Source organism: Passer montanus, unplaced genomic scaffold (genome assembly GCF_014805655.1).
Source record: "Passer montanus isolate IOZ18808 unplaced genomic scaffold, ASM1480565v1 scaffold43, whole genome shotgun sequence".
Lineage (NCBI taxonomy): Eukaryota > Metazoa > Chordata > Aves > Passeriformes > Passeridae > Passer > Passer montanus.
Window position 1 is genome coordinate 3,292,893 of NW_024369151.1, and position 13,095 is coordinate 3,305,987.

The following is a 13,095-nucleotide window of genomic DNA, read 5'->3' on the forward strand; positions in this document are numbered from 1 at the left end:
TGGGATGGGTCTTGGAGGAACCTGGGATAGTGGAAGATGTCCCTGCCCATGGCAGGGGTGGAACTTTAAGGTCTTTTCCAAAGCAAACCATTCCATGGTTTCAGGACATCCAAGGCTGCTGGGCACAGCTCAGAGCACACCTGGCCTGTGGGTGGAAGCTCCATCCTGGGAAGCTGCGCTCTGGGTTTGAGGATGATTGGATCACCCAGTAAACATCATTAGCAAAGTTTGGATCACTTGCAGAAGCAGTTCAGGGTAGAAGGTGGAATTTCCACTTAGCCAAGGATCGCAAGACTTTGAAACCTGTTTTCATTTGGAACAAAACTTGAAACTTTTGAAATTCTCCATGAAGGAAAATTAAAAGCAAAAAGTGTTTGAGGCCAGCCAAAATGTTTTGTTTAGCTCGTATGGACTTTGGTTAAATTATGACAGTCGAAAATATACCCTTAGTATAGAATCTAGGGCAAAAGCAACTTTGAATATCAAAATGGAAAGTGTTTCAAGATGCAAAAGTGAAAAGGTTTCTCACAAAAATGTCAAAACACAATGTTCCAATAGTTAAAATAGTTCCAATAGTTAAAAATTTCTTGCTATTTTCCCTTCCAGGACAAAATTTTGGCCAAATAAACCAAATTTTGCAAAGTGTTTTTATTTTGAAAGGACTGTGTATTCCATTGAAATATGCAGTTCCATTAAAATTTCTTCACTGAGCTTTGATTTGAAAACTTCTAGATCTTGCACGTCTTGCCAGAGGCATCATTCCTAGAGAAACTAAGCTACTCTAAGATTTATTACTCAGCAGCATTTTGCATTTAATTTCCTCTTCTTGCTGTGTGTGCCTGCATGTTCTTAACTATGAAGGCTGCAGTCTGATCCTTATCTGTCTCATTTAGTTGCTCCTGTGCCACTTCTATGGAACAGAAATTTGGTAATCATGTCCTCTTGATTAATGAGTTGTTGCCACTTTAGGGTAGAAAGTATACCAAGTGTATGGTGTTTGTTGCTCCATGATTTTCTGTCTCCACTACCACACTCCCTGACACTCAGACCCTCTGCCTATTTGCACTTGCTCTGAGTTACAAATAGAAGTTAGATCATTGTTTGGCTTCTTTAATTGTCTATCTGTGACTACTCAAGCCGTCAAGCTTTAAATTCACTTTCTGCAGGGGTTTTTGTGTGTAAATCTCCACTGCTTGAATGTCCATGGAAAATGAAGACAAAAGAGGCACAAGCACCGCCAAAATTAACTTGTTTTAAAATCTGAGATGACACTCATTGAAAATGTTCCGTAGGACTCATTCAGCTTCTGAGCAGAAAACCACACTCCTCACATGTCTCTGGAGCAGCTCTGGTTGGTCTGATCTTTTTCCTGAGGTCTCCTACCCCAGGCAGCTGCACCAGCAGTGGTCTGGGCTGTGTGGGAGCTGTACCCATTGCAAAACCCTGCTGTGGGCAGTGTCCTTCCTAATTCCCTGCTCATTCCTGAGCATGGTGGAATCCAACATCAAGGCTGAGGCATCTTGTGGTTCTTTCTCAGCCAGTTGTGGCCCCTGAACGAGGGGCTCCTTGTTCCTTGGCGGAGGTTGTTAGAAGGCTCATGAGATCAGGCAGCTCTGATTTACTCTTTATCTTCACTGTAGAGACAGAAGGCTCTAGCCTACCTGGATTCTCACCAGCAGCACCAGCTAGGTCAACAAACCTTACAGCACCTCCATAACTCTGTCAAAGGGGGGTTTTATGTAAGAAAGGTGATTTTGGCTCAAGCCCAGTGGGTACCTTTGCTTGCTGTGCAATATGTGCATATATCAGTCAGTTCCTCCTGCCTGGCTCACTGCTGACTGAGAGAAGTGTGAGATTTTTTATAAAAATGTTGCTGCTGCCTTGTGCTGCTCTAGAGCTCAGCCTTTTCTTGGGTCTAATATTTCCCTCAAGAGCAATTCCTTCTGTATCTTAATAGTCCCAGCTGGACACTGGAGAATTGGGTTGTTCCTTTATCTTGACCACCTAAGAAATAAGGCAGGTGAGTTGCAGTTGAGGAAGAGGTCTACTCCTGATGTGAGATGGCCTCTGAGGCTCTGTCCCTGTGCTGGGGAATTCATCCCAGGGACTGCACTTAACTGCACAATGATGGATCCACACACCAGGCTGTAGGACAGCATTTCAGGGAAAGGCACCCTCCTAACTCCAACCCTGCTCTCAAACCAGGACATGGGGTTTGGCTCTTCCTCACAAAACTCACATTCCTGTTTTGTGTTAGGCAAGACGTGATGTTGCATGAGATGCTGTTCTCTGTCTGATCTGTCTCATAAGGCAAAGGATTTTCAAAATCCGAGTACGGAGGGAAGAATAGCTTCTATACTTTTTCTTTTAACATAAAAATATTTGTAATTTTCAGAGTATTTACCTATCTCTAGAAGTCCAGTTATATGAAATAAGGTTTTCGTCCTCTTCCATAATCAAATGAATCTTTCTCACCCGGGTCTAAATGTTTCATAATATTTAAGAAAGAGTATCTTTATCTCAATTTCATTGAGGTTTTTAGTTTATGAATGACTAAAATCTGCCACCTATTTTGGGGTAATGCTCTGTGTGCTGAGCTCCCTGGAGGCTGAGTCCAATTCATGCCTCTCCAGAGATTGCACACTGATGTACCCAAACATGCAGGTTTGTTTGGAATTTAAGTCTTACTGAGCCTTGAACTGACAGAGGTGAATTTGCAGGATCCCAGGTGGGGACGTACTGGGCTGTGAGCCATTAGCTCCATTTTCTTTTCTGCGAGAGGGCAGTGGTAAAATTCACACATCTTTCCAAAAGCCCTCTGAGATACTGGAGTTAAAAAAGACCTTAGGGCTGCAGTCAGGAGTTTGCTGTGGGTCTGAGGAAGTCGTCAGAGGGCTCAGCCAAGCACACCCAGCTGCCAATGAGGGTGAGATAACGTGAGCTGAATGGGGTATTGCTGCTCACAGTGATTATCCACAGGGCTCGCACACTTGCCAGGGGGGAAACTCGAGCGTGTTAAATGGGCCTCTGGCTCTCTTCAAAACGTATCACTGTTGTGGTCTCTCCAGATGCTGGTCTTAGTGGCATTCCCGCTGCTTTCTGCCATGTGAGGAGGAGAGAGGGGCTCTGGGATATGGGAGGTGAAGGGGAAGCATGAAAAGTTGGGCATCTGCAGGACAATAACGTTGAATCGCAGGAAGGCTGCCAGGAAATCTATTCTGCATCTGGGTTCATTTGGTATGAACAGGAGAATTCCCTGAGCTGTTTATCCTTGACAAAAGAGACACATTTCTAACACTTCATTGAATCACTGACAATCAGAATAACCTTCACACGTTGCCCTTTTCTCTTTAAATTAGTAGTGATGTCCTGTTTGTCCATGTATGCCCAATAGTTTATCTTGCTTTTTCCTCAGTTGCAAACAACTGTGCTGTCCTTTTTTTCCCCTCTGCCTTCTGCATTTCTCTCCTCTCATTACCTTTCTTTATCTTCTTTTCTGTACTTTGCCTTCTCCCTGTCATGCTTGCCTCCCTTTTTGTGTGATTATTTGGGTAGGAAAAGGGAATTTATAGCTCTCACTGGATTCTGTTACCAACTGTTCCACCCGTCTGACCCCTCTGGATCTTGCAGTCCATGACTCCACGCCAAGTTGTAATGTTACCATAGTATTTGGGAACCCAGCAAGCATTGTGGCTTTCATTATTTTTTAGTACTACCTCCCATGTAGTTGAACACAGCCAATGGTGAGAAGAGTAAAAGCACAAGTGCCTGTTGTTTCATCACAATGAGAGCAAAGAGACAGCTCAGACCTGTGCTCCATGTGCCTCCAAAAAAGGGGCCTTGCACAACATGCTAGATCAACCTGTAAATGCCACAGGAGTTGCCCCTGAACAGCACAACTGCTTCTTGGAACAAACAAAGGCTCTTTTCTTGTCTTTGTTAAAGGGAAAAAGATTGTATTTTTCAATGAGAGGCAAGGGAATAAGTAGGAGGTGAACTGGAGGCAAAGTGACTCTGTTTATCAGGTAAATTACCAAGTGGAAGAAGTAGAAAATACTATAGTTTGGCACAGGGCAAAACACTAGAAATAGGAAATACAGGCCCAGCTGCACTGGCACAGAGTCTGTTGTGTGGCGTCCAGTTCAGCTGGGCACTTAAACTGGGTTTGTGTCTCCCACCTGGCCAGGAGACACTGGTGTTCTGTTCCTCCTCCCCGTGCTGGCCCTGCCTGTTTTGATTAAGTAAATAATTGGTTTCCTGGACAGATATGTTCTCCTGCTACCAGTCTGTCTTTAAACTGATGCCAATGAAAACTCATGTTCTCTAACTTCTACTTCTTCTGTGCCCTCTCTTTGCCTCCTTCTTCCTTCCCAGGGCACCCTGACGTTGAGCAGCCCTGTAAATCCAGTGTCAGGACATGGAGTCCCAACTCGGCTGTCAACCAACACACGGTGCCCCCAGCCTGCCCCGAGCCCCAGGGCTGCTACCTGCAGCTGGAATTTCGCTACCCCCTGACTCCAGAGTCCCTCACAATCTGGGTGACATTTGTTTCCCCAGACTGGGACTCCAGTGGAGCAGTGAATGACATCAAGCTGCTCACTGTCAGCGGGAAGAACATTTCGCTCGGGCCACAGAATGTCTTCTGTGACATCCCACTGACCATAAAGCTGGATGTGGGACAAGTGGGAGAGGAGGTGTATGGGATCCAGATCTACACCTTGGATGAGCACCTGGAAATCGACGCTGCCATGCTGAGCTCTGTCCCCCACAGCACCCTGTGCTCAGGCTGCAAACCCATCCAGTACAAAGTGGTGCGGGACCCCCCTTTCCAGTCTGGATCTCCAGTGGTCATCTCAAACCTCAGTAGGAGATTTGTGGACACGTAAGTAGCTGCTTTCCAGACAGCTAGATAGATCAAAACAATGCCCTGTTCTTCTCACCCTTCTAATGTCCAGCACTACAAGTGATTGTTGAGGTGTTGAATTAGACAGACATGACAAGAATTACCAAGTCAGGATATCTGCATAGTTTGTCCCTGAAACCAGGAGCATTAAACCCAAATGAGATAACCTGAGATTTCATTGAGAGTTTTTGAGAAATTTCTGGGCTGTCTGTACAGAGATGTGTCATTCAGACTTTCTTTAACTAGAAAGGATAATGCAGTCTACGTAAGGTATGATAAATTAAATGTTCAGGCTAACCTAAATGAGGACCTCTGGAATAACATGCTCACCATTTCCTTGGCAATCTTTTGAAAATAATGTTTTTGGTGGAGAAGGAGAAAGCAGGGCTTTCAGTGCTGGAGCACCAATTAACTGCTCAAAAAAGTGTGTAAAGAAATACACATGCATGTTCAAGTGTATAGATGTGTTTCACCTACTTCCATTTTCTGCTTTCATGGGTCACTAAACCAATTGTGTTGGTGTGAGATTGTTCTGAAATGAGAAACATGGCAAATGCACTAGTTTGTTGTAGAAACTGAGTGTCATCCCAGATACAGTTACAGTCATCTAGTAAAAGGATGCATTACTGTTGAGGAAAGTTCAAAATATTTACTAATTTCAAGGAGATCCGTGATCTACCCATAAGCATTTGCCAGGAACTAAAATATCTTTTGCATAACATGATTCCCTGGAAATGATTCACTCATCTGTGGGAGCAACATGAAGCTCTTTTGAAAAATGAACACCAGATAAAAGGAAACCTGCTAAGAAAACTGCACTCTAATTTAGAAAAGATGATCTAATTAGTACAGCTAATATCAAGGAAGCATACATCATTACGGTCTTCTAAAGCATATTTAAATAGAATAAAAATGATTAATTAACAATTCAGTAGTCATGAGCTACCATCCCTTTTCATGGCCCAATTATGCATCTCAGAAGATGCAAATTGTCCCTACAGATTTAAAAAATTAAGGTAACTAACAATAGTGAATCTAAAAACAAAATGCAGGACATCACTAAGATTACTCATGTGCTGAAAGTTAAGCATGTGCTTAAGTGCTTTCTTGGGTTGTAGCCTTTTTCAGACAATTGCTGGCACTTAGCATGAGATGGATATTGGCATATTGGAAATGTGGAAAGTAGTGAATTTTCCCAAGATTTTGCTGTGAAAGCATCTTTGCCTGAAACCTAGCCCACTCTCACTGGAAAATGGGACTGGTTTGGTTTGAAATATTTGCATACCTTAGCACAAGTTCCCACACAAACAGGTCCAGTTTTGACTCATAACACAATATGAAAGAAAAAAGAGAAACCCAAAACATAATTTGTATTCTGAATTCTATTTCTACGTCTTTTGTTGAAGTTCCCACAGAAACAGGTCCAGTTTTGACTTCATAACACAATGTGAAAGAAAAAAGAGAAACCCAAAACATAATTTGTATTCTGAATTCTATTTCTACGCCTTTTGTTATGATTTTGTGGGTCACTTCAAGCTTACAGATAGCTCAGGTGGAGAAGTGCTCTAAGAATTAACTCAGCCAGGAATTAATGACAGTTTTGCTGAGGGCCATTGATTAAATCACATTGGGTAACAGCACTATCCCTGTCTGTATGTCTCGGGTAGTTACACAGCCAACTAAGAATCAGACAGAACACTTAATTTAGTCTTTCTGGGCTCCACCTGTGATCAGTGGACAGAAATGAATGCTCCTGGAAGCTGGCACAGCCAACCTCACAACCAAATCCCATCCAAACCCTCCAGGCCAGCTGGGCTCACTTCCTCTGTGTCTTACCGGGTACCAGAGGGAAAATCCTGCCAGTGAGCTCTGGCAGGACACTTGGGAAGAGAAATTTTAGTCACTGGGTGAGGAGATATGCAGATTCTTCAGCAATCATAGATGGCTTTGTGACTGTTTTGGCTGAATGAGGATGGGCAGGCCCTGGCACAGGGTGTCCAGAGAAGCTGTGGCTGCCCCTGGATCCCTGGAAGTGTCCAAGGCCAAGTTGGACAGGGCTTGGAGTGGTCTGGGATAATGGAAAGGGTCCCTGCCCATGGCAGAGGGTTTGGAGCAAGATGATCTTTAAACCAGTCTGTGATTGTGTGATTCAAGACTTCTGAATGTGTTTGAACTTTTGAGAAGTGAGATTAATTTTTATCATGTCATCCAGGCACAGCACTGCTCTGTATCCCCTGGTGATGGGGAGATCCAGAGGCTGCTGCTGGACCATTCCTTGAAACACAACAAACTCCTTGAAACTTTGCATGGGGTTGTGGTTTTCTGTAGAGGCAAAAGCATTATGAATTTCCATTGGAACCCTGTGCAAAGACTAGCCAGAGTCTTTGCACTCCCTAAGCAGGAAGGAAAGGACAAGGGAATTCAGGGACAGGGGCATTGGGCCATGCTCCTACTTATGAATGTGTATAGAGGTAAATACTGTCTCTCTCCCCTGTTCACATCTGCCTGTTTACTTCATTCTGCACCACTGGAATTCAGCATATTTGTGCATCCAGACATTGCAGCCTCTTTATCTCCCTGTGAGCCCCAAGCCAGTTGCCCCTCCTTGGTGCCCTTGCATGTTTTCCATATTAAATAAAACAACACCCCCACATGTTCTGTGGAAGGCTATTTTGAAGGCAGTCACATATCTTTATTCTTGCCTCCTCTGACCTTGATCTTTACTTTCTCTTTTTCTCCCAAAGAAAATATTTGCTTGCACTGTTATCTGTAAGCAAGATCCTTTCCCCAGGTGTGGCGATGTTGAAAGAAAAATTAATTTCTTCTACCTTCTTCCTGTCAGAGAGAGGGAACTTCCTTTTAAGCTGAGAGGAGAGACAACCTTTAATGGATAGCCCTTGCCTAGTCAGCACTGGGTGCTCCGCAGAGGAGAGTAAATAACTAGAACAGTGGAAACATTTTATTAAGAAATGCAAAATAATGCCAGACCTTCTGTTCTCAAGCTGAATTTTGATCTCAAGTCTTGGCTCAAGCTGAGGCTTAAACATTCATTTCTGAGGGACAGGACCTTATTCAGGACCTTATCCTTGGACTTTACAGAAACCAGGCAAGATACACTCAATTCCACTGTGTGTGATCAGCCAGAATTGCTGGTATCTGGCATACAAAATGAGAGTTAGATCCTAGGAGAAGAGAAGAAACCTAAATAAATCAGTGGGGGGAAAAAGAGGTCAGGCCAGGTGCAGCATAGAAGTGCTGAGTCTTCACACCACAGCAACTGATAAAGAAGGAGCCTCATCTGCAAGTCTCAAAGTCTCAGCTCACAATTTAATCCAGTGTGTGGGTTGTGCACATGCTCAGAGGCTGTTCTCTAGAAATACTGTGTGACATGGTCACAATGGCAATTGAGGTAGTGGCTTTTTGCCCTTACTGGATTTTTTTACGCTCCCATTTTTGTGTTGGAGTGTAATCATTGCTGTTTTCTTAAGAGCTCAGTGAGCAGGCAGTGCCCAGAGCTCTCTGGATGGTGTCAGTCCCCCCAGGGCAGTCTGGGGTGGGCAGTCCATGTTCCCCATGGCACTCCCAGTATCCCACTTTGTGAGCAGTGAGGAGCTGAGTACACTTACAAGACCTGTGTGCTCTCCTCTGGCAGTCCAAGCCAAGAGACACAGAGGTTGGTTTTGGAAAGTCGTCAGATTAACTGAAAAAGTTTCAGAGTTGGAAATTTTCCCAAGTTTTCTGCCACAAACTTTGTAAGAAGCCTCAAAGTGTGGTGGACAGCACTGGATCAGGTTGTCTTTGTGGTGTTAACCAGTAGGGTTTTTTCAAGACAAAGGCATTGACTGAAATAACCTGAGAAAGAATCTCAGCACGAAGCCTTGGTACAAAGTTTGGGTTTGCAGAATTGAGCTTCACTGAGAAGCCAGTTTGCAGTCCTGTGATATGTTATTCTGAGCCATTCCTTCCAGAACTTTGGTACCGAGCTGACACATAGAGATCCTGCATTCAGACTTCAAAAAAGAAACACTGAGAGAGAAGCTTGCATTTTCTTGTACAGGGAATAGGTTTTTCTTCTCAATTTTGGCTATTTTGCACTGACATTCTATGGCTAAACCTTTTCTGTTGCTTGATAATAGTTGGAGGGGACTGATCATCATCTGTGTAAACAGCAGTTCTTGTTCAAGTAAGTGCAATATTTTAAAGTATGTTGTTAGGATCAGGACTTCCATTCAGTGCTGAACTTATAAAATCCATGTCATTTCTTGGGCTTTAAGCCTGTTTTAACACCTCAAGGTGGTGGACTAAGATCTCACTCTGGCTTCCTGGAGTGTTTGCAGAATGACAGAGAAATTGCCACCCTCAGGATGGCAGATGGCTAGAGGGCTCCTGTGGCACTCTTTGTGGGTCCTCAGGGTTTCATTGCTCATGGGTCCTTAGCAGTTCACAAGCTTTAGCCCTCTACATCATCCAACACAATAATTTGTTTCCAAATTTGCCTTATTGATTCATATAGCGTTTGTTACTGGTCCCCAGTTGGAAGGGGCATATGGTCAGTGACTCGTCAGAAATCCCAGATGAGGAAAAATTGAGACAAATGGAAAGTGACTCTTCAGTCTGAAGGGTCCTACAAATATGAACAAGCAGAGAGGCTGGAGAATCAGCAGTAGCTGTTCATAATGAGCAAGACAAAAGATTTTCTTTTTCCATTGACAAATCTATTTTGAGCTTTCTTAAGAAGTAAATACCTTTCTATCCCACCTGTAATTTCCTTACAGTCACTTATTGGTGTGCCTTTCAGCCCCTGAAATCAAGAAGAAGAGTGCATTTACCTGACCCTGGCCCAGCTGAATGGGACTGGGAGATTATGAATATCACATTGATGATATCCAAACCTAAGTCCCTGCAAAATGTAACACCAAAACTTCACAGTGGCATCTGTCCTTATTATGGCATTCCTTCCTTCACCTCAAAGATCTATTTCTCTTTTTTTTCCTGAAGGTCTACCAGCCAGAGGAATGTATGATCTAAAGCAACTAAAATGAATTGCCAAATCTATCTGTCATGAAGATAATTAACACCATATTTCCATCCAAACAAGATACAGATCACTGGGTGGTTTTTTCCCTTACACCAAAAGCTGAAGCCCATATTATCACCCATCTTCTGCTCATCCCACCTCCACAGTTATTACGCCAAACCTCTCTCAATACGCCAGGAAATACTGGGGATTATCTAAGATAGGACTAAAATATTAAGAAAACACTTTGAATGCCCAGATTTATCTGCAAGGTTGTCCATGAGATACTGGTGTGCTACACATCTGGATTCTCAGCTGGCTTTAGAATTGTAGATGGCATTCCAGCTGTCCTTGTGCTTCAACACTTACCCAGCTACCCTGGAAAGGCCTTGCCTTGATATGTGCAAGAGCCTCCTATGCTTTTTCATCCCCCTGATGGTTCATAGTTGTCTTACAATTGAATAAATCATAGAATCCACAGAAACATGGGAGGGTTTGTATTGAAAGGGACCTTGAAGATCATCTCATTCCAACCCCTGCCATGTTCAGAACACCTTTCACTAGACCAGGTTGCTCAGACCTCCGTCCAGCCTGGCTTTCCAATTAGCTCTTTTCCCCTGTCACTTACAATAAAGATTTTCCAGTTTATGCAGACTTTCCTGGTCCTAACATGTGTAATATTATCTTATACCAACATATGGACCATTTCAAGATATCCAAACCCGTAAGTTATTCATTTCTGCATTATACCTCCATCCTTCTCTGCATTGAGCCTATTTACCAATTGTGTATGTCTCTGAATACTGGAACTTTTGGGTTTCTGATTTTTTTTAACTGAATGAAAAAATTCCATTTTCATTCAAACTTATCTTTATATCCAGCCTATTGCTGCTACTAGATGTAAATGAAAACAATGTGTCTGTTGTTGAGTCACTGAGTATTTAATGCCCATTCTCACATCACACACTACCAGGGAACTGCTGTTATTGAAAGCATTTTTCACTAGTTCCAACTAGGAGGTTTCTTTCTCAAAATTGCACAATTCTCCATATTATTTTTCTTTAGTAATAGGTTAGAGATCCCTGGCTATATCCATATGACATTTTACAGCTCCTATCCAGTAGAAACACTTTTACCAAGCTTCGGCATGAACAGATTTACTCTTATTCACACTTTCTTGCTAATTTCTAAGAGCTTCCCTATCATCAGCTTTCCATTGACAAAGCTATTTTGAGCTTTCCCAAGAAGCAAACACCTTTCTGTCCCACCAGGTTTCTCCTACCCCTGTAATTTCCAGGGTCAGGTTGAAGAACTTGCCTAGTTCTTCATCGAAACTCCTTTTGTTAAGAAGTAAATGTTTCATTATTCCCAGCAGGAATAGTGGCCGTGCTGTCACTGCACAAAAACCTTGTCAGTAAAGAGTTTTGGGTATGTTGGAGCTGCCTGTGGTCAGTGTTGGCAAAGTTATGATGCTTGATATGCAGCTGGTGTAGGACACTGTATCAGTCCTGGTGCTCAGCAAGGGGCTGGCATTGTCCCTGTGCTGCCCTGAGGCCATACCTGGCCTTGGCTGTGTCATCAACTCCTTCCTCATGCAGCCAATATAGATTGTTGTTCCTGTTTAATGAATGTGGAAATCCCCTATGATGCAAGAGCAGAACAATACGGGACAACTGCCTGTCCCACACCTTCCCTCCCAGCATCAGGAAACTGCTCATGGGTTCACCTGTCCCTAGCAGAGGTGACGTGCTCTGGGAAGGAGACTCCTCCACGCAGTAGCAACTGCACTGCCAACACCCCTTGGGGAAATTCTTTCCTTTCCCAGCAGTGGGGCCTCACCTGTGGCTTGCACGGGTCTGGACAGGGAGGCACAGGGGTGACTGATGCTGCTCCCTGTGCCAGGTAGGGGAACACAGCCCTGCTCTGCACTGAGGGCTCAGTGAGCCACAAAGAGGAAAAAGATGAAAACTGCTTCTATTCCACCTCCTGTTCCTGCCTCTCTCCTTCACATGCCGTGCTGTTAAATCCCGTGGTAGTGGTTGTTATTATTTATAGCTGCCAGTGGTGTGCTGGGTGTTTCACAGAGGAAATACACAGAGTGTCTCCATCCAAAGAGCTCCCAGTGAAGTGTTGGGGGCCAGTGGCGCTGCTGCTCTCAGGGGTGATGCATCTCCACTTGGCTGATGTGATTTGACAGCTGGAAGCCACATTCTGATGGCTTTCCTTCTTCCCTGCTTTCTTCATTAAAGGTGCCAGGTTATCTCTGCAAAAGAAGAAAACGTACTTCCTGACCTCACACACAGAGCAGATAAAGCAATTTTTTCCCTTACCACCCTCTGCCAAATTGCCTTAACCCTGCCCTGAAGAGGAGAAAGAACAATTTGACACTCTTTGCCCATTCAGGAGGCAGCTTTTCCGCTAAGCCTGTGCAGAGAGGCTGTTTGGTGCCAGCTGTAGTGATAGATTTGTGGTTCCTCGCTGTTGCGGTTTCTTATGTAACGCTGTAACTAAAGCTGGCACTTGACAGAATCCGTAGCTCCTGTTCTGGCTCGGCTGCACATGATGCAAGAATAAAGGTAGTAAGGGCGGGTTGATATCTTTATGGTTTTGTGATCCCAAGACAAGGCATCCCAGAGGAATTTTTTCAGGCTGGGTCTACTTCTGAAGGATGGGATTGCTCTAAATGCCCCACAGCCACCACTCCTAAATAAATTATTTCAGGAGAGAGGGACTGCCCCATCTGGGGAGTGACACTTGGCTTTGGGATCAACTCTGTTCCAGCTAGGGACTCCCCAAGGACTGCTGCTACATTGGATTCCCATCTCCAAAGTACCTCTTGGGCTGTACTTAGAGGCTGTAGAAAGATCAGCCTGTAGACTACAACTTAACCATGTGCAAGTGTCCCTAAAAAAGTTAACATTAACAGCTGTCCTATTATTATCCAAATAGATACTATTAGAAATTGATATATTTAATCACTCCCAGCCAGGGTGGAATTTGAACTCATGACCTAGAAGTAGTAGCAGAGTTTTTAGCTGCAGGAGAAAAAAAAAAATAGAAGGTCAAACAGGACTTTTCCTGCTGGGTAAAATAATTTATTGCAGGTGAAACAGTCTCAGATATGTGGTAAATTAGGCTGTGCATTATCTCATGGATAATAACTTCTCTCTGATGT

General features: G+C 43.7%; 1 protein-coding gene across 2 annotated transcripts in view; it reads left to right on the forward strand.

The window, feature by feature from the left end:
- Positions 1 to 13,095, forward strand: part of PAPPA (pappalysin 1) — a 175,030-nt gene that overhangs the window by 69,072 nt on the left and 92,863 nt on the right. For both annotated transcript variants that reach the window (XM_039720237.1, XM_039720239.1), the window contains exon 7: positions 4,375 to 4,882. In XM_039720237.1, the coding sequence (XP_039576171.1) occupies positions 4,375 to 4,882 (508 nt within the window). The remainder of the gene's footprint in view (positions 1 to 4,374; positions 4,883 to 13,095) is intronic.